The sequence below is a fragment of the Lagenorhynchus albirostris genome, chromosome 12 (assembly GCF_949774975.1).
Source record: "Lagenorhynchus albirostris chromosome 12, mLagAlb1.1, whole genome shotgun sequence".
Lineage (NCBI taxonomy): Eukaryota > Metazoa > Chordata > Mammalia > Artiodactyla > Delphinidae > Lagenorhynchus > Lagenorhynchus albirostris.
This window is the reverse complement of record NC_083106.1, coordinates 81,211,986-81,238,267: the sequence shown is the minus strand read 5'-3', so window position 1 is coordinate 81,238,267 and position 26,282 is coordinate 81,211,986. Positions and strand designations below refer to the sequence as shown.

Genomic DNA, 26,282 nt, shown 5'->3' with positions numbered 1-26,282 from the left:
ATCTAAAGTCATCCCTGATTTATAATCTTCATTTAGCTTTTAGTAACCCTCTGTGTGTGTGTGTGTGTGTGTGTGTGTGTGTGTGTATACAAAGATACATGTATCCTCCATTACATACACAAACTAGTAGTGTAATGATGTTAAAACACAAGCATATTATAATACTTCTATCTCATAACTTTTTCTGTTTAAACTGATATTGTTAATGACTGGTAGATTTTTTTTAATATATATTTTTTCTTAATTTTGTAGAATAAATAAGCAAGTAAAAGTGCATAAACTAAACAGAATAGTTATGACCTCGAAAAAATACTGAATTCTTTAAACCAAATACATATCTTATAGTATGAAACTAATTTTTTTAAAACTATCTACTATTAATCCTGTATTTTCTCAAAATTATGCTTAAGAATAATTTATTATCTTTTAAAAGAAAAAAATGAATAAATCAAATAAAGCAGTGAAACTCTTAGAATCGTTAGTAACTCCTATGGTTGCTATGCATTCTCTCATTTAAAGTAAGATTGTTTCTCTTGTCTGTCTTTACACACGCCTGTTTCCCTTTGGGTTTTATGCCATGCTAGTATTTGATCTGTGTGTGGATCTGATACACTGTTTCCCACCAGCAGTAAATACTGTGGGAGACTGATAGAAGCAGACCAACTTTATTTTTTAATACATATAGATATATAGAAATTGCGGCATTGCATATTTTTAAATGTTTTGAAGTGACTTCTTTGTCTCTTTTGCTTTAGTTTTTACCAGATTCGTGCATCTATGAAAATTCCACCAAGAGTTCCCCACAGAGTAGAAGCTAGTTTGTTACATGCAGCAGGTAAGCCAAGGAATATTTTCAACTGTTTTTAAAAAATGTGAAGCAACATTATAATGACCAATAATAAATTTCATAATTATTTTTATCTTTTAATTACAAATATAAGATGCCAAAGAGCATCATTCTCATACCTCTTATAAAAAATATATTTGAGGCCTCAGTAAAACAGACTTGGTTGTAGGTTCCTTGTCTCCCTCTTAGGTTTCTTATGACGAGTGAATAAAAGAAAGTATGTGAAATTTCCATGAAACCAAACATAAGTGGGGGTAGTATCATTTATATCATGTAATCTATTAATTTAACAAATACACAGTGAATGTGGACACATAATTTGACATATGATCACAAAGGTGTTTTATGATAAAGTTTTATAGTATGCGTTTTGAGAATATTTTTCAACCACTTTTTTTTTCTGGTTGATTAATTAGAAAACAAAGGGCCAGAAAGCATAAAATAGACATGTTATAGCCGCTCTTTTATTACTCATATTCTGAGGAGACACACCAGCATTAAAGGATTGGTGGCCCTGACATAATCATTGGGCATTTTTTCAGCTTTCCTGATACAGTATACTCTGTTTCAGTCTAAGCAGTTAGAAAACGAAATTGTTAATGAAACGTACTAGAGAGTTATATATTTCTAATATGAATTACTAGTTTTCAAAGCATCACAAAATAATAAGTATACCTAACATTAAAGCTATGTTGAGCACAGTTCAGTTCATTTTTGAAATTTAAAAATATATTCTGGGAATTTGAAGTGTTGAGGATTATCTTTCTTAGCGTACTATGGATACCAAAATGCTGGTTAATGTTAAAGTTTAATGAATTGTACGTAATGGAGAGTTTACTCTTTCTGAAGACTGTCAGAATGCTCAGGGAGGCCTATTGCTTATGACCAAAAATATGTACCTTTTTTCTTTTCAAAATTAATTTTCTTCTTGGGCTGGTGTACATGTTGGAGTATACATTTATTGTCAATAGGTCTTTTGTAAGTCTACTTTCTAGGAAACAGGTTAAAACAACTAATGTTACAGGACAGATTGGTACTGCCTTTTTGACCTTAATCAGCAGACTAAATGTCCTGCTCTGTTGTATCTCCTAAAGTTGCCAGTTGGAAAATACTGTAGAAAAACTTCTTTTTTCTGGACTACCTTTTTATTTATATATATTTTCAGCCTTATAGAGGAATAATTGACAAATATCATTTTATATATTTAAAGTGTACAATGTGATTTGTTATACACATACATTGTACAGTACATATACATATGTGATTTGTTATACAGATACGATGTGAAAAAATTGCCATGGTCAAGATAATTAACACATCTCTCACTTCACATAGTTAGTTGTTTTGTGTGTTTGTGGGGAAGAAGGCCGAAGATTTATTCTTAACAGATTTCAAGTATACAGTACTTTATTACTAACTATAGTCATCATGCTGTGCGTTAGATCTGCAGAACTTATTTTTCTTATAACTAAAAGTTTGTACCCTTTGACCTACATCTCCCCATTTCTCCCACACCCCAGCCCCTGGCAACTACCATTCTACTCTCTGTTTCTATGAAACTGACTTTTTTGTTTTGTTTCCACATGTAAGTGATAACATCCAGTATTTGTCTTTCTGTGTCTGACTTATTTCATGCAGCTTAATGCCCTCCAGGTTCATCCATGTTGCTGCAAATGACAGGATTTCCATCTTTTTTATGGCTGAATAGTATTCCATTGTTTAAAGAAGCACTGCATATTCTTTATCCATTCATCCACTGACAGACACTTGGGTTATTTCCACGTCTTGGCTATTGTGAATGATGCTGCAATGAAAATGGGAGTGCAGAATTTTCTTTTAGATACTGATTTCATTTCTTTCAAATATATATTCAGGAGTAGGATTGCTGGATCATTTGGAGGTTCTATTTTCAATTTTTTGAGGCTCTTCCATACTGTTTGCCATAGTGACTGCACCAATTTACATTCTCCCCAACAGTGTGCAAGTGTTCCCTTTTCTCCACATCCTGGCCAACATTTGTTATCTCTTGACGTTTTCATAATAGGTATTCTGACATCTTTGTGCTTTTGATTTGCGTTTCCCTGATGATTAGTGATGTTGAGCACCGTTTCATGTACCTGTTGGCCATTTGTATGTCTTCTTTGCCAAAAAATGTCTGTTCGGTTCCTCTGCCTATTCTAAAATCAGATTGTTTTTTTGCTATTGAGTTGTTTGGTTCTTTATATATTTTGGATATTATCCCCTATCAGATATATGATTGGCAAATATTTTCTCCCAATCAGTAGGTTGCTTTTTCTTTTGTTGGTGGTGTCCTCTGCTGTGCAGAAGCCTTGTAGTTTAATGTAGTCCCACCTGTCTATTTTTGCCTTTGCTTTGGTGTCAAATCCAAATAATCGTTGCCAAGACCAATGTCAAGGAGCTTTTCCCCTTTGTTTTCTTCTAGGAGCTTTGTGGTTTCAGGTCTCAAATTTAAGTCTAATCCATTTTGAGTTAATTTTTGTGAGTGATATATAATAGGGGTCCAGTTTGATTCTTTTGAATGTGAATGTCCAGTTTTCCCAGCACCACTTTTCAAAGAGACTTTCTTCTCCTTATTATGTGTTCTTGGTGCCTTGTCAGGTATTAGTTGACCATATGTGGTGGGCTGATTTCTGGGCTCTCTTTTTTGTGCCATTGATCTATGTGCCTGTTTTTATGCCAATACCATACTGTTTTGATTACTATAGCCTTACAATGTAGTTTGAAATCAAGAAGTGTGATGCCTCCAGCTTTGTTCTTTCATTCTCAAGATTGCTCTGGCTATTCAGGAACTTTTGTGGTCTCGTACAAATCTTAGGATAATTTTTTCTGTTTCTGTGAAAAATACCATTGGAATTTTGATAGAGATTATATTGAATTTGTAGATCACTTCAGGTAGTATGGATATTTTAGCAATATTCATTCTTCCAATCCAAGAACACAGGTTATCTTTCCATTTATTTGTGTCTTCTTCAGTTTCTTTCCCCAGTGCCTTATAGTTTTCAGTGTACAGGTCTTTCATCTCCTCTGGTTAAATTTGTTCCTAAGTATTTTATTGCTTTTCATGCTATTGTAAATGGGATTTTCTTCTTGATTTCTCTTTCAAGCAGTCCATTGTTAGTGTATAGAAATGCAACTGATTTTTATATGTTGATTCTGTGTCCTGCAAGTTTATTAAATTCATTGATTAATTCTAACAGCTTTTTGGTGGAGACTTTAGGGTTTTTATGCATAAGATCATGTCATCTGCATACAGAGATGATTTTAATTCTTCCTTTAAATTCTTTAATTTAATTAAAGAATTTAATTCTTCCTATTTGGATGCCTTTAATTTCCTTTTTTTGCCAGTTTGTTGTGGCTAGGACTTCTAGTACTGTGTTGAACAGGAGTGGTAAGAGTGGGCATCCTTTTCTTGTTCCTGACTTGAGAGGAACACTTTGAACTTTTTACCACTGAGGATTTGTTAGCTGTGGGCTTGTCATAAACGGCCTTTATTATGTTGAGGTACATTCCTTCTGTACCTAATTTATTGAGAGTTTTTATCATGAAAGTATGTTGAGTTTTGTCAAATTATTTTTCTGCATCTGTTGAGATGATCATATGATTCTTATCCTTCATTTAATCCTTCATTTATCTTCATTTCGTTAATGTGGTATATCACGTTCATTGATTTGCATATGTCAAACCATCCTTGCATCCCAGGGATAAATCCCACTTGATCATAGTGTTTGATCCTTTTAATGTGCTCTTGAATTTGGTTTGCTAGTATTTTGTTGAGGATTTTTGCATCTATGTTCATCAGAGCTATGGTACACAAAGATATCAACACTTTTACAAATGCAGTGGTGCTGAATGAACTGTGAGACGTGCTGCTTTTCCTGCCCAAGACCATCCCCAGCTTGGCTACCTTTTATGTGTGTCATGTTCCACAGCTTCTGAACCATCCTCTGAAACCTCCCTGGGAATGTAAATCTGGCATCCCAATTGTATTTCCTGCCAGTATACCCTAGAGTAGCCTATGGTGTTGAATGTTTAAGTTTGTATGAAAATTATAGAGAATAATGGTTGATGGAATGTCATGACTTATTAGAGGTTCACAGATATAGTAGATCCAAAATAATGTTCAGGTGAGTTTCCTCACCAGCAATCTGAAAAACAAAGAGCAAAGAAAGGCAGCCAGTTTATTCCAATCTAAGAGGTATTGGTTCCTTTCTCTTTTTATGTCTTTCCTCCCCCAAGATTTGTTTCATTTTAAAATGATATTTAAGAGTTCCTGGAGTATGTGTACCTTTTTAGTATTAGTAAATTTGTTAGGAAAAAGTATCCTTCCAAAATTTTTCTGCCTCCAGAAATTACTCCTATGTATTTGGCTGACTTTGTTTTAATAAATATATATCACTGATTTCTAGACTCATCCTTGCTAACAACATAAATATGTTTAAGTCTCTTTTCGCTTCTGTTCCTTAACAGTTCACGTTTCCTTCCAAGGGCTTGAATTTTCTCTGTACTTTTTGTTACATACCCTATTTTTCTTCTAATTTAGATTTTTTTTTTTTTTTTTTTGCTGTACGCGGGCCTCTCACTGTTGTGGCCTCTCCCGTTGCGGAGCACAGGCTCCGGACGCGCAGGCTCAGAGGCCATGGCTCATGGGCCCAGCTGCTCCGTGGCATGTGGGATCTTCCCAGACCGGGGCACGAACCCACGTCCCCTACATCGGCAGGCGGACTCTCAACCACTGCGCCACCAGGGAAGCCCTCTAATTTAGATTTGTGCTTCCATCTCAAGACCTTTTCTTTCCAGCTCTATATTTTACCATATATCTTACACCAGGTGAATATTTCTGGAAAACTTTTAAGAAGAAGAGAAAAAAATGATGATTTTGTCTGTGAGTTGCAATAGGCAGGTTAGATGGTTTGGGAATTAGATGGTGCTATACAGCTTATTGCAACATGTTTAAATTATTTCCAGCACAAGATTGTGCTGACAGTGAGAGGCTTGAGTCAGGACATAGCTGTCATCTTATAATAACATCAGTCATGAGAGACAGTGAGTATTTATGGGGCTGTTGAAAATGGAATAACAACAGTGCATTCAGAGATTTCTACAACAGAGAAGTCATTGCCGGTTCTGGGAAGCTGGCTCCAGTTTGAAATGTTAGAAGACTATGTACAATTTTGATAAAAAGTCAAGAACAACTCGCCATTTCTAATAGTGATAGTAGTTTTTAAAAAGAAACGTATACTGTTTTATTTGATTTTTCGTATCTATCCATCCCTTTTCTCTGAAAAAAATATTTTTATGCAAATAATACCAGCAAAGAGTTAAAAGATCCATTAGTTCAGAAAGATTAGTAGTGAAAACCATAGCTCCTTCTGTGGATTCACCCGCTTTTAACTCTTTCTGTAGCCCTGATGGTTCCCCTACATGGACATTCCACGTCCTGTGACAATTTATGTCACACCACTTCCTCCCTCTCTCCCTATTTTTTAAGAGGTACCATTATTCTCACATTTCTCTTTGATCATTACTGGAGCTTCAAATGAAATATTTAAAGCTCTGTTTCTTATTTCAGCACATATGACAGACCCCTCATTTTCTAAAGTAAGAATATAAACAATCTTACCTCTTTTTTCAAATTTTCTCTTTCCCTCCACTTCCCAACCTGTTGGACATATCCTTTGTTTTATATTATCAAGATTGCTAACATTCATATTCGGATTTGTAACTGTAGTTAAATCTTGTGTTTTTTGTCTATGGATTTATTCCAAATGTTGAAAACAAGTAAACAGCATTTCCATTTCCATGGTAACACAAGAGGAAAAGGGTTTATAAAATTGAAATGACTATCCAACATAAAGAAGGAGGATCTTAAGTTTCTGGCAAGACAAGGCAAATCTAGTTCTCGTTTTGATATTGATCTGGGTCACCTATGAAATCAAGATAGCTATAGGTATATCTTAGGTATTTTAGTAGTTGTAGAGTCAAAGGTGCAGCTTTGTTGTGGTTAACAAAGTAATTCCTTGGAATCAGGATACCAGCTTCCTTTTATGTTACCTTGGAAAACTCAACCTCTGTGGGCTTCAGTTTCTTATCTGTGAAATGTGTAACCTGCTTTACAATAAGTGAAAGTTCATAGCAAACTGTAAAGGGCCATATACATGTAGGATATTGTTATTGGGCTTCTAGTAATACAAGAAAGAATAAGAAGCAGTCAAGTTTGACTCATTTACTATGCCATTTGTGAACCATTTAATGTTGTAAAGAGCTGAAACTTACATTATTAATTGGATGTTTTCCTATGATTTATGTAATTCTTTTATGCAACATAGTAATTAAGCACATAGGATAACATCTCATGTTAATAAGTAAATCTAAATTTTTTTAAAAACATCAATAAAACCATTTCTTGGACAAGAAGCATGAACCAAGATGACCAAGGGCAAGAGGGGAAAACCGAAGGGAGGAAGAGACCTCAGAAAAGTCCCTGGACTTTATAACTTATTACAGAAATCTGGGTACCTGGGCTTCCATTTCTATTCATATAAAGCTCGTGTAATCTGCACAGAGTATTTGAATTTAGACATAACTAGTTTCAAGTCTTGTTCTGCTGTTTACTAGCTTTATGGTCTTAAACAAATTATTCAGTTTCTCTGAGCCTTTCCTAATCAGTGAAATGGAAATAATCCCTGTTTCACAGTCTGTTTTTTGAAAATTAAGTGAGAAAATTGGGTCAAGAGGCCCAGTGTAGTGCTCAGTAAATAGTGGGTACTTTGTCCTGGCTTCCCATCCTATCTTAACTGCCGTAGATGTTAAAGAGCTGCAATAAGGTGACCTCTAGGATCTCAGCACCCGCTTGATGTAAGGACAGTCTCGGAAGAGGGAGCTACTGGAGCCGTTTGTGTGCCTCTCCCTTCTCCGTGTTTGAGGGTTGGCCTTGCTTGTACACAGGAGAGCTGATTGGTATGGTCTGCCCTCTTCAGCACCTTCTCTGGGTCTTTTCTTCCTCAGTGAGACAGCTCTTCCCCTCTAGTGTGGGGTTCTGTAGTGAGTGTAAGAGTGAACTGCAGGTATGTCTTTGAACTAGTTTATCAGTGTGGCATAGAAGACCAAGCACAGGCTTTGCAGCAAACAGCAGTGGCATTTATTTCCTGGACAACTTAGTTACGTTATCAGAGGCTTGGTATCTATAAAATGGATATGTTAATCCCTGCCCTATAAGATTGCCTAAAGGATTCATAACAATATCCGTAAAGCACAGTGCCTGGCACATAGTTAGTGCTCTATAGATGGTAGCTAGTAGTAGTAGTGAGAAGCAATAAGTAAGTAATAAGTAGTCATTAAAAGTCAGCTATTGTTCCTTTTTTCTTGAATAAATTTGGCATTTTTATTGAATAATGTAACACTGTATAAATTTAACATTGTGTACAATGTATTACTTTGATACATTTGTATATTGTACTTTGATTGCCATTGTAGTGATATTTATCACATTACCTAAGTATAGTACAGTATTGTTGTCTTTATTCATTATGCTATGCATTAGATCTCTATGACTTATTTATACTATACTCATTGCAAGCTCATACCCTTAAGCTACATCAGTGTTATCTTCCCACTCCCCCATACAAGGGGATGGCGGGGGTGGGAAGATAAGATTGTTCTTATTTTACTCTCTGTTCGTTATGAGTTTGGCTTTTTTTTAGGATTCCACATATAAATGATACCATACGTACTGTCTTTCTCTAACTTACTTCATTTAGCATAATGTGCTCAAGATCCATCCATATTTTCGCAAATGGCAGGATGTCCTCCTTTCTTGTGGCTGAATAATATTCCATTGTGTATATATACACCACACCTTTTTTATCCTTTCATCTGTTGATGGGCATTGAGATTGTTTCCACATCTTGGGTATTGTGAATGATGCTGCAGTAAACACAGGAGTGCATATATCTCTTCAAAATCCCATTTCCGTTGCCTTTGGGTATACCCAGAAGTGGAATTGCTGGACTGTATGGCAGATCTAGTTTTAGTTTTTTGTTTTCCACAGTGGTCAGACCAACTTACACTCCCACCAACATCGTGTGAGGGTTCCCTTTTCTCCACACCCTCGCCAGCACTGTTGTCTCTTTTCTTCTTGAGGAGGGTCATTCTGGCAGGTGTGAGGTGATAGGTAATTGTGGGTTTGTTTTGCATTTCCCTGATGATTAGCCTTGCTGAGCATCTTTTTATGTGACTGTTGGCCATTTTAGTGTCCTCTTTGGGAAAAAAAATCTATTTAGTTCTTCTGTAAGACTGCTGTTTATGGGGAGAAAGAAAGAGAAATTGCCCAAAATTCAAGCAATAATATGCAGGGAAAGTCTTATTACTAAAAAAGTATATTCTCCACTTCGATAAAAGCTTCACAACTAGATAAACATTTGGACTAATAAGAAGTCAAACCTGGTTGAACCAAAAAGAAATTTCCAGCTATTTGTGTTTGACCAGGGTTTTTCTAAGACTGTCTATTCTGGGTAAGATTCCTTGTGCATATTTGTATTGCATTCTTTTTCCTACCTACCACCACCCAGTGCTTTTATACTGGTGGTAGTGGTTAAAAGAAGAAGGGGGCTTCCCTGGTGACACAGTGGTTAAGAATCCACCTGCCAATGCAGGGAACATGGGTTCAAGCCCTGGTCTGGAAAGATCCCACATGAGGTGGAGCAACTAAGCCCATGCACCACAACTACTGAGCCCGCGTGCCTAGAGCCCAGGCTCTGCAACAAGAGAAGCCACCGCAATGAGAAGCCTGCGCACCGCAGTGAAGAGTAGCCCCTGCTCGCCGCAACTAGAGAAAGCCCGTGAGCAGCAACGAAGACCCAACACAGCCAAAAAATAAAATAATAAATAAATACATACATACATAAATTCTAAAAAAAAAAAAAGAAAAAGAAAAAGGGGGGGACTTCCCAGGTGGCGCAGTGCTTAAGAATCCGCCTGCCAATGCAGGGGACACGGGTTCAAGCCCTGGTCTGGGAAGATCCCACGTGCCACGGAGCAACTAAGCCCGTGTGCCACAACTACTGAGCCTGCGCTCTAGAGCCCACGAGCCACAACTACTGAGCCCGCGAGCCACAACTGCTGAAGCCCACATGCCTAGAGCCCGTGCTCCACAACAAGAGAAGCCACTGCAATGAGAAGCCCGCGCACACAACGAAGAGTAGCTACCCCTCGCCGCAACTAGAGAAAGCCTGCATGCAGCAACTAAGACCCAATGCAGCCATAAATTAAAATTAATTAATTAATTGATTAAAAAATAAATAAAAGAAAAAGGGAAGTCTGGAAATAGGGGCTAGGTATCAGGAAGAGTTGGCCCAGGTGCTTTGCCTTGGCAGTGGCTAACTGGCCACTTGTAATGAAGCGTCAGTATTTTGCAGTGCTGCTAGAAGAACCATCTCTTTCTCCCCTGTTAGTTGTTTCCTTAAGCTCTGCCCAGACACCAACCTTTCAGGGCCTTCCTTTGACAGACACTGAAATGTTGTGATAGATTTTTCTGAATTGTGAAGATTTTTCATGACTTGACCCCCATCCTACATGTCTGACTTTATTTCCCACCATTGTCCCTGTGGATTCTCTGGAACAAATTCGCTGGGCTCTAACCTCCCTCCTATTCTGTGCACATTCCTCCCCTCATTGTCTCCTTTGTTAGCCCGTAGATGCCTCCCATAGGCACTGAGGAGTTTCCTCTGCCATGTTGTCATAGCGCTTTCTATAGACTTCTTTCAGCTCTTAGCATCTTAACACATTTTTTCCAATTCAGAAATGGAATTCTAATGCAAACAAACAGCAAGAATCATTAAAGAAAAATGCTTTTAAAAATGAGGCAAGTTTAAAGAAATATATAGCTAGAGACAATTCATATTATGTCACTAATTCATTACTGTTATCAGGAACTGAATAATTTCAACAACTGTGAATGGAAAAATCACCAGAAAGTTAGCTCTTGCAATAAACTCTTGCATAGATTATGAAACTTGAGTCCATTTGGCATCACAAGCCTCCACTTCCTTTCCCTGGATTCAGCGGCTTCCTTCTGTCACTGCCATTTGTGGTCTTTTTACCTGGCTGAAGAGACAGTAATAATTACAGTGCCATTTGCTTTGGCCTCCGGAAATAAGGAATTAGGAGATTATCACATTGTACTGCAATTATTTGCTTGAATGTTTCTATCCAAACTAGACTGGGAACTCTGAAAACAAGGACAGTGTTCTCATTTATGTTCATATCTCTTAGTTCTCGTTATTTTAGCGGCAAATTATGGTTGAATGAATGCTCACTTGTGCACAGAATAAATGAGAGATACCAATGCTAGCTGTTTAACCAAAAGAAATGGAAATGCAGAAAGATGGTGATAGGAATAAAATCTAAATTATCATGATTTAATGGAAGTATTTGTAGGCCTCTACCACAAGTCTCTCAAAGTGTAGGTTTGATGTTTGGGTTAGCAGATGACTGATAGGCAAAGTGAAAATAGAGTCATTTCAACAAGGAAATAGGGCACTAAATTAAGAAGTTAGATGAAAGTTCAGTTCTTCAATAGATACTTGCTGAGTGCCTATTATGTGTAAGACATGGTCCTCACTCGTAAATCAAAGCAATGAAACGTGTTTATGTGGTTCCTAACCTCATGGATGGAGGTTATCATCAAATAAGTGTTAAAAAGCAGGGAGGCTTTCCGACTCAAGACAATAAACTGAGTACACACATATGTCTTGGTCTTCTTGTTTCCAAGACTCCTCAGTAACAGCAATGAAGGAGTGTAAGAAGGAATAACAAAAACATTTCAGTGAATTTTGAAAGACAGAAAACAGAAGTAGGAGCTGAACTACCTTTTCGGGATACTTTCCCTGCAAGCGTGCAGATGGGAATAGCAGATGAAGGAAAGTGAGAGGCGGGCCTGAAAACAGGGATAAATTAAAGGTCTGTAATCAGGACAGCTGGGCACCCCAGGCCACCCAAGTACAGAATGTCAGGAAATTAATGTTAACCTTAGGACGAAAACCTCAAGCTCAAGGCTTTTCTCTAAATAAATTGCCATGGGTTACTAACACTCCAGAGTAAAGCACTCTTTTTTTTTTTTTGGTAAAAAACACGTAACATGAAATTTCCTCTCTTAACAAACTTTTAAGTGTTAAGTGTTGCTAACTGTATGCACATTGTTGTTTGACAAACTCTGTACGTTGAACATGGTGTACCGAGGACTCCTCATTTACCCCAGCTCCTGGCCCCTAGCAACCACTCTTGTACTTACCGCTTCCGTGAGTGCCGATGTGAGATCCCTCATGTAGGTAGAATCACGCAGCATTCGTCTGACCTATTGCACTTAGCATAAGTCCTCATGGTTCATCCATGTGGTAGCGTATGACAGGATTTCCCTCTTTTTTTAAAAAAAATTAATTTATTTATTATTTATTTTTGGTTGCATTGGGTCGGTTGCTGTGCGCGGGCTTTCTCTAGTTGCGGTGAGCAGGGGCCACTCTTCTTTGCTGTGTGTGGGCTTCTCATTGTGGTGGCTTCTCGTTGCAGAGCACGGGCTCTAGGCATGCAGGCTTCAATAGCTGTGGCTCATGGGCTTAGTTGCTCCGTGGCATGTGGGATCTTCCCGGACCAGGGCTCAAACCCATGTCCCCTGCATTGGCAGGCAGGTTCTTAACCACTGCGCCACCAGGGAAGCCCACCTCCTTTTTTAAGGCTGAAAATATTCCATCTTATATCTCATTTTCTTTATCCATTCATCCGCTGATGGACTTTATGCTTCCATGAACAGCACAGTGCAGATATATGTCTTCAATACCCTGTTTTCAAATCTTTTGTATAAATATCCAGAAGTGGGATTGCTGGATCATATGGTAGTTTTCTTTTAATTTTTTGAGGAACCTCCATACTGCTTTCCATGGTAGCTACATCATTTACATTCCCACCAGCAGTGCACACAAGTTCCAATTTCTCCACAAGTGCTGACCGTGTACCTAATACCATATGAAGTAAGAAATAAATGAAGTTTCTTTTTTTTTTTAATTTTTTAATTTAATTTTATTTATTTTTTTATACAGCAGGTTCTTATTACTCATCCATTTTATACACACAGTGTATACATGTCAATCCCAATCTCCCAATTCAGCACATCACCACCACCACCACCCCGCCGCTTTCCCCGCTTGGTGTCCATACGTCTGTTCTCTACATCTGTGTCTCAACTTCTGCCCTGCAAACCGGTTCATCTGTACCATTGTTCTAGGTTCCACATATATGCGTTAATATACGATATTTGTTTTTCTCTTTCTGACTTACTTCACTCTGTATGACAGTTTCTAGATCCATCCACGTCTCAACAAATGACCCAATTTCCTTCCTTTTTATGGCTGAGTAATAATTGTATATATGTACCACATCTTCTTTATCCATTCTTCTGTTAATGGACATTTACGTTGCTTCCATGACCTGGCTATTGTAAATAGTGCTGTAGTGAACATTGGGGTGCATGTGTCTTTTTGAATTATGGTTTTCTCTGGGTATATGCCCAGTAGTGGGATTGCTGGATCATATGGTAATTCTGTTTTTAGTTTTTTAAGGAACCTCCATACTGTTCTCCATAGTGGCTGTATCAATTCACATTCCCACCAGCAATGCAAGAAGGTTCCCTTTTCTCCACACCCTCTCCACCATTTGTTGTTTGTAGATTTTCTGATGATGCCCATTCTAACTGGTGTGAGGTGATACCTCATTGTAGTTTTTTTGTTGTTGTTTTGTGTTTTTTTGCGGTACGTGAGCCTCTCACTGTTGTGGCCTCTCCCGTTGCGGAGCACAGGCTCCGGACGCGCAGGCTCAGCGGCCATGGCTCACAGGCCTAGCCAGTCCGCGGCATGTGGGATCTTCCCAGACCAGGGCACGAACCCGTGTCCCCTGCTTCGGCAGGCAGACTCTCAACCACCGTGCCACCAGGGAAGCCCCTCATTGTAGTTTTGATTTGCATTTCTCTAATAATTAGTGATGTTGAGCAGCTTTACATGTGCTCTTGGCCATCTATCTGTCTTCTTTGAAAAAATGTCTATTTAGGTCTTCTGCCCATTTTTTGATTGTGTTGTTTGTTTCTTTAATATTGAGCTGCATGATCTGTTTATATATTTTGGAGATTAATCCTTTGTCCGTTGATTCATTTGCAAATATTTTCTCCCATTCTGAGGGTTGTCTTTTTGTCTTGTTTATGGTTTCCTTGCTTTGCAAAAGCTTTGAAGTTTCATTAGGTCCCATTTGTTTATTTTTGGTTTTATTTCCATTACTCTAGGAGGTAGATCAAAAAAGATCTTGCTGTGATTTATGTCAAAGAGTGTTCTTCCTATGTTTTCCTCTAAGAGTTTTATAGTGTCCGGTCTTACATTTAGGTCTCTAATCCATTTTGAGTTTATTTTTGTGTATGGTGTTAGGGAGTGTTCTAATTTCATTCTTTTACATGTAGCTGTCCAGTTTTCCCAGCACCACTTATTGAAGAGACTGTCTTTCTCCATTGTATATCCTTGCCTCCTTTGTCATAGATTAGTTGACCATAGGTGCGTGGGTTTATCTCTGGGCTTTCTATCTTGTTCCATTGATCTATATTTCTGTTTTTGTCCCAGTACCATATTGTCTTGATTACTTGTAAAATAGTTTGAAGTCAGGGAGTCTGATTCCTCCTGCTCCATTCTTTTCCCTCAGGACTGCTTTGGCTATTCTGGGTCTTTTGTGTCTCCAGACAAATTTTAAGATTTTTTTTTCTAGTTCTGTGAAAAATGCCATTGGTAATCTGACAGGGATTGCATTGAATCTGTAGATTGCTTTGGGTAGTATAGTCATTTTCACAGTATTGATTCTTCCAGTCCAAGAACATGGTATATCTCTCCATCTGTTGGTATCTTCTTTAATTTCTTTCATCAGTGTCTTATAGTTTTCTGCATACAGGTCTTTTGCCTCCCTAGGTAGGTTTCTTCCTAGGTATTTTATTCTTTTTGTTGCAGTGGTAAATGGGAGTGTTTCCTAAATTTCTCTTTCAGATTTTTCATCATTAGTGTATAGGAATGAAAGAGATTTCTGTGCATTTATTTTGTATCCTGCAATTTTACCAAATTCATTGATTAGCTCTAGTAGTTTTCTGGTGGCATTTTTAGGATTCTCTATATATAGTATCATGTCATCTGCAAACAGTGACAGTTTTACTTCTTCTTTTCCAATTTGTATTCCTTTTATTTCTTTTTCTTCTCTGGTTGCTAGTCTGCTGGCTAGGACTTCCAAAACTATGTTGAATAATAGTGGTGAGCGCAGACATCCCTGTCTTGTTCCTGATCTTAGAGGAAATGCTTTCAGTTTTTCACCATTGAGAATTATATTTGCTGTGGGTTTGTTATATATGGCCTTTATTATGTTGAGGTAGGTTCCCTCTATGCCCACTTTCTGTACAGTTTTTATCATAAATGGGTGTTGACTTTTGTCAAAAGCTTTTTCTGCATCTATTGAGATGATCATATGGTTTTTATTCTTCAGTTTGTTAATATGGTGTATCACATTGATTGATTTGCGTATACTAAAGAATCCTTGCATCCCTGGGATAAATCCCAGTTGATCATGGTGTATGATCCTTTTAATGTGTTGTTGGATTCTGTTTGCTAGTATTTTGTTGAGGATTTTTGCATCTGTATTCATCAGTGATATTGGTCTGTAATTTTCTTTTTTTGTAGTATCTTTGTCTGGTTTTGGTATCAGGGTGATGGTGGCCTCATAGAATGAGTTGGGAGTGTTCCTTCCTCCCCAGTTGTATGGAAGAGTTTGAGAAGGATGGGTGTCTGCTCTTCTCTAAATGTTTGACAGAATTCATCTGTGAAGCCATCTGGTCCTGGACTTTGTTGGAAGATTTTTAATCACAGTTTCAATTTCATTACTTGTGATTGGTCTGTTCATATTTTCTATTCCTTGCTGGTTCAGTCTTGGAAGTTTATACCTTTCTAAGAATTTGTCCATTTCTTCCAGGTTGTCCATTTTATTGGCATAGAGTTGCTTGTAGTAGTCTCTTAGGATGCTTTGTATTTCTGTGGTGTCTGTTGTAACTTCTCCTTTTTCATTTCTAATTTTATTGATTTGAGTCCTCTCCCTCTTTTTCTTGATGCGTCTGGCTGATGGTTTATCAATTTTGTTTATCTTCTCAAAGAGCCAGCTTTTAGTTTTATTGATCTTTGCTATTGTCTTCTTTGTTTCTATTTCATTTATTTCTGCTCTGATCTTTATGATTTCTTTCCTTCTGCTAATTTTGGGTTTTGTTTGTTCTTCTTTCTCTAGTTCCTTTAGGTGTAAGGTTAGATTGTTTATTTGAGATTTTTCTTGTTTCTTGAGGTATAGCTATAATCTTCCCTCTTAGAACTGCTTTTGCTGCATTCCATAGGTTTTGGATCGTCGTGTTTTCATTGTCATTTGTCTCTAGGCATTTTTTGATTTCCTCTTTGATTTCTGCAGTGATGACTTGGTTATTTAGTAACGTATTGTTTAGCCTCCATGTGTTTGTGTTTTTTACGTTTTTTCCCTGTAATTCATTTCTAATCTCATAGCGTTGTGGTCAGAAAAGATGCTTGATATGATTTCAATTTTCTTAAATTTACTGAGGTTTGATTTGTGACCCAAGGTGTGATCTATCCTGGAGAATGTTCCGTGCGCACTTGAGAAGAAAGTGTAATCTGCTGTTTTTGGATGGAATGTCCTATAAATATCAATTCAATCTATCTGGTCTATTGTGTCATTTAAGGCTTCTGTTTCCTTATTTATTTTCATTTTGGTTGATCTGTCCATTGGTGTAAGTGAGGTGTTAACGTCCCCCACTATTATTGTGTTACTGTCGATTTCCTATTTTATAGCTGTTAGCAGTTGCTAACAAGAAGTTTCTGCTCCTTCCTCCTGAAATTCTCCTCCCTTCCGTCTTCTTTTGATTAACTTTTTCATGGTATTTCAACTCAAATGCTGTATTGTCACCAAAGCCTTTCCTGACTCTGCAGACGTAGTTCACCCTCATCTTATGAGATGCTACAGCACTCTGTCCTTCTCTGTCACACTTAGTGCAGATGGAATTTACAGAATTAGATGAGGGCAGGGAAGGTGGTTTTTTGGTTTGGTTTGGTTTGGTCTGGTCTACTTAGCTTAGAACAATGCATGACATAGGTAATGCAATAAGCATTTAAAATTTTATTGTGAAATGTATCAGACATTTTTGAAGATAATGTAAAACATTATTTTATTAAGTGATAAAATAAACTCCCAGGTACCAACCCTTCATTTAAGAAACAGAATATTATTAGTACCATAAAAGCGCCCTGTGTAATCCTCCTGACTTTTGTATTAATCATTCTTTAGTTTTGCTTATAGTTTCATTACCTATGAGTATATGCCAAGGACGTGTCTGGTTGAGTTTGGAAAAACTGAGTAGCAAGCACAAGTTCAGCTGTGGGGGAAAGCTGCTGCCATGAGAAAGCTGAGCAGTCCCTGGGTTATGGTGTGCTTCTGTGCACTGAAACGTTTCAGGATCCCTTAGGGGAGTTAATGGGCAAGGTCAGGAGTGACTTGTGTGAATCCACACTTCCAAGCCATAGTGTGATGGAATATTTTGTGAGTTCACACATCCAGGGCTCCTGCCAGGGTCATAGTGTGATGGAGTATTGTGTGAACTCACACACCCAGGGCTCCCGCCAAGGTCGTAGTGTGATGGAGTATTGTGTGAACTCACACATCCAGGGCTCCCGCCAAGGTCGTAGTGTGATGGAGTATTGTGTGAACTCACACATCCAGGGCTCCTGCCAAGGTCGCGGCATGGTGGAGTATTAGATAGCCAATGTGTGGAATAGGCTGGTTTACATCTACACTTACCGTTCAGTTTTCCTTCCTTCAACTCTTAGGAGTAGGGCAAAGCAGAAAACCTCTATGAGGGGAAAAGACTGCCCTCATATGATCTAGGCTATAGGGCAAAAACTTTCTTAGTGCACCCTCAAGCAAATCAAGTGCTGAAAGGAATCTGGCCAAGCTTTTAATCTGTCCTTAGGTTAAAAAATGGCCCCATGGCAGCACAGGTCTTTCAGATGATAGACCTCGGTGTAGCTGTGGGTTGAGCACACTGATCCAATCTTGGTCAGTCACCTCTGTATCTAAGACAGAGGACCTCTTTGGAACCTTCCTTCCTGTCTTCCTAGGGATTCCCTGTACCTTCCTTGTGCATTGGATCTTGTTTCCTAACACCTATTTTGTCTCTTGGTTTACTCTCTCATTTTGGTGGAGCCTATTCTCTATTATCTTGTTGGGGAAAGTGGTGTAGGAAATAAATATCTCTGAAACCTTTAGTGTCTAAAAATGTCTTTATTCTGCTCTTACACTTGTTTAGCTAAGTATGGAATTCTAGGTTGGAACTCTTTCCTTCAGAATTTTGAGAATATTGCTCCATTGGCTTTTGGGTTGCAGCCTTGCTGTTGAGAGTTTCAAAGCTTTTCTGGTTGCTAGTTCTTTATATGTGATCCTTTTCCCCTTTCAAGAATCTTGTAGAATCTTCTCTTTGTTTTGGCTGCCCTAATGGCACACGATGATGTACCTCTGGTCTCTCAGTACTCATTGGGCCCTTTTCCTCTGGAAGCAGATGTACTTCAGTTCTGGGAAATTTTCTTAGTTTGTTAATCATTTTCTCCCATTTGTCTTCTCTGTTCGTTCTTTATGGAACTTCTGTCATTTAGATGGTGGATCATCTTCACTGGTTCTCTTAATTTTTAGTTTTTTTCCTCTCCTTTTTTTCCATTTATTCCTCTTTGCTGTATTTATTAGGTTATTTCTTCAGCCGTAACTGCTTTTTTGAGCTTTTTGCTTTTCTTTATCTCTTTTTTTGGTCTATCTCTCTTTCTCCTTCCTCTCTCCCCTCCTTTTCCTCACTCCGTCTCATTCCATTTTTTCTTTTAAAATTCAAGTGCTCTTTTGTTCTATGACTGTTCCTTTGTTATAGCAACATTTTCCTTTTTAAACATTTATTGTATTGAAGTATAGTTGATTTAGAATGTGTTAATTTCTGCTGTACAGCAAAGTGACTCAGCTATACACATATATACATTCTTTTTATATTCTTTTCCATTATGGTTTATCACAGGATATTGAATATAGCTCCCTGTGCTATACAGTAGGACCTTGTTGTTTATCTATCCTATATATACTAGTTTGCATCTGCTAATTGCAAACTCCCAATCCATTCTTCCCCCACCCCCACCCCCAGTTATAGCAACATTTTCTTATTTCATGAATGCGATTTTTTTTCTTTAAGAACAATACTGATAGATTTTTAAGTTTTATTTCTCTCTACAAGTTGCTTTTTCTCTGTTTTGGTTTCTAACTTGCATGTTAGAAGCTTTCTTCAGGTGTCTGATAGTCGTCAGTTATCTGCACGTGACTGAAAGGAGGCTGATTGGACGTTCAGAGGGCACACATGGGATTTGTGTCTTCGAGTGTCACATTAGGGTGATGTTGGTGAGCTGATTGCTAGGAATCTGTGAAGTTGGTATCTGAGATCTTATCTAATAAAATAGATTTACATAACAGATCTATTATAGACATTTTGGCCTGGTCAGATTCCCCGTGTCAAGAACTGTGAAGAAGCTGAGATTTTACGCTACATGTTGTTGAAAGTAGCTCTCCATGGTTTCTCAGTTTCCGTACATCTAGTGAGCAAGGACACTGAGAGGCTTTTGTTCCAGACCATCTTTTTAAGGATGTTGCTGTAGTGAAGAGCTTTGGGAGGTGTAGGTAGTGTCTCTGTCTGGAGCAGAAGGTGGATTTGTTTACTGTCCAGTATGACAGAGATACCGTCTCCCTCCAGTTCAAAGGTTAGACAGGTTTTCTTATACCTCCTTAAAAAAGATCAAGGTTTCCTAAGCTTAGAGTTCTTCAACTGTGACCCAAACCCTATGCGTGCGTGGTATCCACCTGTGTCACCCCGTGTGACTTGGGGGAGTGAGAACAAGGGCAACCGAGGTGAACTTGAAACTCTGACCTCAGAGTCTCGTGTCTCTTGCCAGCATCCATGACCCTGTGGCCAGCTAGCTTACTGGCTTGCAAATAGGGTTAGATCTTACGCTCTTTACAGTTCTTGAAATGCCAGGGAAGACTCTAGCCTGTTTCCTTCCTGGAGAGTAAGACTCCTTTAACTGCCAGCATTCTGGGAACCCAGTAGAGGAAGAGCTCTGTGCACCTCGGCGTTCAGGGTTCAGAACGCCTCTGCTTATACCTTCGTGCTCTCAGCTTTGCCAGGTGACTTCCCGTTCAGAGGACCTCTGTTCTGTCATCTCTGGGGAACAAACCTCCAGACTCCTCAGGTGAAGGAGGCCTGTAGCAGGGAGAGGACGTGGGGTTCTGGTCCTTGCTGAGAGATCCCCTTCTCAATGAAGCATTGCCTGACTTTTCTGTTTAAAACCGCTATCCTTCTCACCCTCTTTCCTCTCTTTATCTTTCTGCATAGCACTTACTACCTTCAGACGTACTGTATCATTTTTCTTATTTACTGTCTTTATTCTCTATCACCCTTCCCACTGGTATGTAAGCTCCAAAAGGTCAGAGATTTTTATCTCTTTAATTTTACTCTTTATCTCTAACATCTAGAAAGTGTCTATTATGTGCCTATTTATAGACTATCTGTTATAATACAGCTGTTGTCATAGCTATTCAGTAAATATTTGTTGACTGGATGGGTGAATGAATGACTGGAGGAACTTGCACAGCTTTTGCCCTTGGCTTCTGGTTTGAGAATAAAACTTGATAAGTTTATTTTCTTTAAGTCATTGGTACATCTTTTTAAAAGCTTTAAATATTGATGTTAATTGAGGGCATAGGTGACTCTCACAGCAGGTTAATTATTGTCATTGCAAAGCAATTTAGGATAATTTGTTTTGTGTACAATTTCTTATCATGTGGTTTAGAATCCTGTTTTGGGAACTCCTAACTGCAGTGTTCTTTGTTTCTGTTAGAGCATTTCTATCACTCTCAGTCAGTAAATACTGGATATGCGTAGTTTGTAGGTAGAGCTAACGGGATTTGCTAAGGACTCGACGTGGGGCATAGAAAACAGAAAGATTAATAAAGATTGAATTTGGGGGTTTCCCTGGTGGCACAGTGGTTAAGAATCTGCCTGCCAATGCAGGGGACACGGGTTCGAGCCCTGGTCCAGGAAGATCCCACATGCCGCGGAGCAACTAAGCCCATGTGCCACAACTACTGAGCCTGCGCTCTAGAGCCTGCAAGCCACAACTACTGAGCCCACGCACCACAACTACTGAAGCCCACGCACCTAAAGCTCGTGCTCTGCAACAAGAGAAGCCACCGCAATGAGAAGCATGCACACCACAGCGAAGAGTAGCCCCCGCTCGCTGCAACTAGAGAAAGCCCGCACGCAGCAACGAAGACGCAATGCAGACAAAAATAAATACATCAATCTGTGACCCTGTTTAAAAAAAACACAAAAAGATTGAATTCGGGCTAATAAGTGGCAGAGCCTGAATTTCAACCAGAATCTGTCCTTAACCACTATGCTGGGCTTCCCTGGTGGCTCAGTGGTTAAGAATCCACCTGCCAATGCAGGGGACACGGGTTCGAGCCCTGGTCCGGGAAGATCCCACATGCCACGGAGTAACTAAGCCTGTGCTCCACAACTACTGAAGCCCGTGCGCCTAGAGCCCACGAGCCACAACTGCTAAGCCCATGTGCCCCAACTACTGAAGTCCGCTTGCCTAGAGCCCATGCTCCACAACAAGAGAAGCCACCACAAAGAGAAGCCTGCACACCAGAACGAAGAGTAGCCCCCGCTCGCCACAACTAGAGAAAGCCCATGTGCAGCAACAAAGACCCAATGCAGCCAAAAATAAAGAAAATAAATTTAAAAACAAAAACCCCCACTATGCTATGCTTCTTCTTGAATAAGAAAAACACAGCAAAGAAAATGATTACAAGGGCGTGGCCTGTTTGGTGGGGGCAAAGCCAGGAGAGTGAGACGTCCAAGGAGCCAAGTAACCTGGTTATGTTTATCTTCTTTTGAAATAAGAGCCAAACTGCTCAGTTGAGGCTGAAGGCTAGGTTTGAGCCGAGAAAATATCCTATGAAACAGTGATCTAGGAATGTGGGGAGGGAATGGATTCAGAAAACCCAGTGTGATTGCTCGGCAGCACTGAAGGCCTGTTCAAGCTTAGTGATCGTGGATTTGAAGTCCGGTCCGTCAGAAGAGCTGTGTGTTCTTCCCAGCTCCATTCACCTCGTGCATACAAGTGTGGGTTAAGCAGAGAGTTAGGTTTACAAAGGTTGAGATTTCTGCGGGCAAAGATGACAGAGCAAGAGTAGTATGTGTGTCCTTAACAGGACGTGTGCAAGGGTGAGTGACAATGTGAACCGTGGAGGTTAAGGTGGGTCAGGAGGGAAGTGGGCACTTGAGGGGAAGCAGGGGACGATGAAGAGGACTAGCATCCCGTGGGGTCAGAGGGTTGTTGAGCTGGTGGCCTTAGAGGGAGTGGGCTGGAGAGAAAGGCGGGCGTGTGAGGGGGTGTCGATTGGAATTTAAGTTACACAGGGATCGCGGTCGTTGGCCACGTAAAGGTCCAGGGTTCGAGGCAGGAGTGGGAGCCAGGAGGGCTGCAAGGCGAGAGCCCTGAGGGTCGGGAGGGAAGACGTCGGGGAGGTTTCTCACCCACAGTGATGGCTGCAGTCGTTCGGGAGGAAGTTAACCTTGAGTTAAGAGATACAGCCTTCAAGAAGTAAGGGCTTCCAGGGCTCTGTAGGGACTGCAGACAGGAGCAGAGTGCCAAGTGGTGCTGTGTGGCAACGTGGCATTCAGAGGCAGTGGAGGTGGCCATAGAGAGGAGACACAGAGGCTGTCTGCAAGCACTGGCGGGCAGCGCAGGAGCTGCAGGCCGGGCGGGAGGAGGAATGCGGAAGAGCTGGAGCCTCACCGGTGCTCTCTGAGGTGGCAGATTCTGACTTTGCATTACCTGGGCACGTTAAAAAATTTACTTTCCATTGAGAAAAATTTCTTCCTCTTCTCTGTAAGTTACAGAAGTTAAGTTTCTGATACTTGATTTCCCTTCATATATGCATGAAGGGAAAAGTTGTAAGTACGATACAAAGAACTTTCTTCCTGGACTGTTTAAGAGTAATTTGCCAACACGATGCTCCATTATCCCCAAACACTTTAGTGGGTATTTCCTCCAAACAAGAGTATTGTCCTACATAACCCAATGAAATCATCAAATTACAAAGCTAACATTGATACATTACTGCCACTTTATCCTCAGACCCACTGAAGTTTTGCTAGTTTTCCCCATAAAGTCCTTTGCAGCAAATGATCCAGTTCAGAATCATGCCTTGTAATAAGTGCTATGCCTCTTCAGTCCCCTTCGTTCTGCAATAGTTCCTCGGTCTGTCCTTGAGTCTCATGACCGTAACGCCTTTGAAGACTGGAACCCCGATACTTTGTAGAATGTCCTTTAGTTCTCATTGGTCTGTGATTTCCTCATGGTGTGTGACAGACAGGACTATCTCAGGAGCAGTGCTGTGCTCATCTCATGTATCTCACTAGGTGACACATGACTTCTGTGTGTCCCATTAATGTGATGTTAACTTGCATCATTTAAGTCTCTGTCAGACTTCACTGTAAAGTCACTCTTTTTCCCTTCAAACTTCTGGTGTGTATGTATGTATTTATATCAGTGTGGATTTATGAATTTCTCTATTATTCAGTGCATGTTAATCCATTTCTGTCATCATTTACTTTGACGCTCAGTTTATCCCCGCTGTGACCAGGGAAACCTCTTCAAGCTGGCTTCTCTGCCCTTTTGATGTGCCCCCTCATTCTCCTAGCACTTACTTGCTTTCTGGTATGAAAAGATGGTCCAGATGGATCTTGTCCTGTGTGTGCCCCAGCTCTGGAGTCAACCATTTCTGCAAAGCCTTGGTTCTTCTTCGTGGAGAATTGTATTAGAAACCAGTACTGGGGGCTGTGTTCTCAGGCCCTGTGAGTGGACAGAGCTCGTGAGTACATGTATATACGTATATATTTACCCATACACGAATACATTTACATGTATTCATGTAAATGTATTTACATCTGTTTTTACACCTGTTTTTCCTTATCTAAACATGTAGTAAAAACCACGAGTTCACATGAGTATTTCTACTTTTAGTCCAGTTTAGTCCAAAACCGCAGGATTCGTTTTATCTCCTTTCCATCTGTGGACCTTCTTTCCCTGAAAGGTCTCAGTAGGGCACCTGGCTCTCCTGACCCTTGGTGTGTTTTCTCACTTGATCAGCCCCTTCCATAACCAGCTCCTGTCAGTGCCTCCCTCCCTCACGATGCATCCGCCCACCTCTCGGGCTTCAGCACCTCCTGCAGCCCACGTCCCTGTGCGACACCCTCCTCACCCCACCCGGACTTGCTCAGCCCTCCTGCCAGGAGCTCCTCCTGCAGGGATATTCTCCTCCCCTCACTTGGGCTCCATTGCAGTGTATCGGGCTTCTGCCCACACCCACCTTCACCCCCCGAGAGAAGTTTCTCTCCTCCTTTTGGGACTCTGGCACCCTGTACCAGGCTGCCCCTCTGCCAGGACCCCCTCCTCCCCCACAGTCTTAGGTCCCCTCCCATGCAGTTGCCCCCTTATCTTGCTTGGGCTCCCAGTACCTTGTTCTACCTGGATTTCCCTCAGCACCTGCACAGGCTCAGACCTCAGGCCACCCCAGCAGGGACACCCACCTTACTCCAGGTGGACTCTGGTATCTCACTCTGGGCTCCCTGCCCACGGAGATGCCCACTGTGCATAGTCTCTAGATTAAACATCTCCAGGTTCTTTCCCATCATGTTATTTCTGGAGGATTGAGTAATAAGACAGCAAGTGGGCTGTTGGGATGACCTGACACCCAACAGCCCAGAGGTGGACCACACTTTGCAGGTAAAGGACACAGTTTTCCGTGATACTGCTCTCACCTCAGATCCCAGCTGCAACTTGAGGATCCATAGGCTACCCTTGCTTCTGATCACATGGCTACAAACTGGGAGTTACTAATTACCCGCTCAGGTTCAGTAATTCACGAGAACAACTCACAGAACTCAGGAAAGCACTCTGCTTATTATTAAAGTTTTGTTATAGCAAAGGGATACAAATCAGAGCCATCCAAAAGAACAGGTGCACAGCGCCAGGTCTGGGAGGGTCCCAGATTTGTGAAGTCCATTGTCATCCCCCCAAGGGGTCAGGATGCATTACCCACCCAGAAAAATCTATGTATTACAATGTAGAGAGTATCACCAACCAGAGAAGCCACCCCAAGCCTCAGTGTCCAGAGTTTTTATTGGTGTTTCATTACATAGATGTGGTTGATTGAATCATCACCCACATGGCTCAGTCTCCAGCCCCCTTCCCTGCCCTGAAGGTTGGGCTTACAGCATGTGGCTCAAAACCCCAAATTTCCAATCACATGGTTGGTCTCACTGGTGTGGCCAGCCCCCGTCCTGAGTCATCTCCTTACCGTAAACTGTCTGGGCCACCATGAATAACAGAGACACTCCTGTCATTGGGAAATTCTAAGGATTTAGAGGCTAACTCTCAGGAATTAGGGACAAAAACCAACCAAATTCTTTATTCCAAGAGTTTAGAGTTTAGTTTACTTCCCAGGAAGCAGGACAAAAGCCAACCAGATTCTTCACTAGGCAGCTAAAACTGGAAAACTAAATTGCTTTCTTCTGTGGTATACAGATCAACTGTTCAGTCTTAAAATATCTACCTTGAGATTTCTCATTTACCTTCTCAGATTAAGTTGTATAAGAGTTCTGTAATGGTTATAAGGTACTTATTTACTCATTTTTTTAAACAAATATTTTTAAAATTTATTTGCTTATTTACTTTTGGCTGCATTGGGTCTTCGTTGCTGTGTGCGGGCTTTTCTCTCATTGCAGCGAGCGGAGGCTGCTCTTCGTTGCGGTGCGCGGGCTTCTCACTGCGGTGGCTTCTCTTGTTATGGAGCATGGGCTCTAGGCGCTCAGGCTTCAGTAGTTGTGGCACACAGGCTCAGTAGTTGTGCCTCGCGGACTCTAGAGCACAGGCTCAGTAGTTGTGGCACACGGGCTTAGTTGCTCCGCGGCATGTGGGATCTTCCCGGACCAGGGCTCAAACCTGTGTCTCCTGCATTGGCAGGCAGATTCTTAACCCCTGCACCACCAGGGAAGCCATATTTATTCATTTTTTATCATAGTAATTAATAAACTTTCAGAAATGTTCTAATACTGCTATATAAAATCATGGCATTGGAGTAATATAATCAAATGTATGGTAAAGCAAAAGTATAATTGTATTTTTCCTTTTACCTGTCAGTTACA

At 40.2% G+C, this 26,282-nt stretch overlaps 1 protein-coding gene across 10 annotated transcripts in view; it reads left to right on the top strand.

Annotated features, from left to right (window-relative positions):
• The window catches only part of FAM135A (family with sequence similarity 135 member A), a 123,608-nt gene that overhangs the window by 32,401 nt on the left and 64,925 nt on the right, over window positions 1-26,282 (top strand). For all 10 annotated transcript variants that reach the window (XR_009543795.1, XM_060167619.1, XM_060167617.1 and 7 more), the window contains one exon: window positions 756-835. Coding sequence is in view for 9 of the 10 variants with exons in the window: in XM_060167619.1 (XP_060023602.1) it covers window positions 756-835 (80 nt within the window). In the remaining variant the exon portion in view is untranslated. The remainder of the gene's footprint in view (window positions 1-755; window positions 836-26,282) is intronic.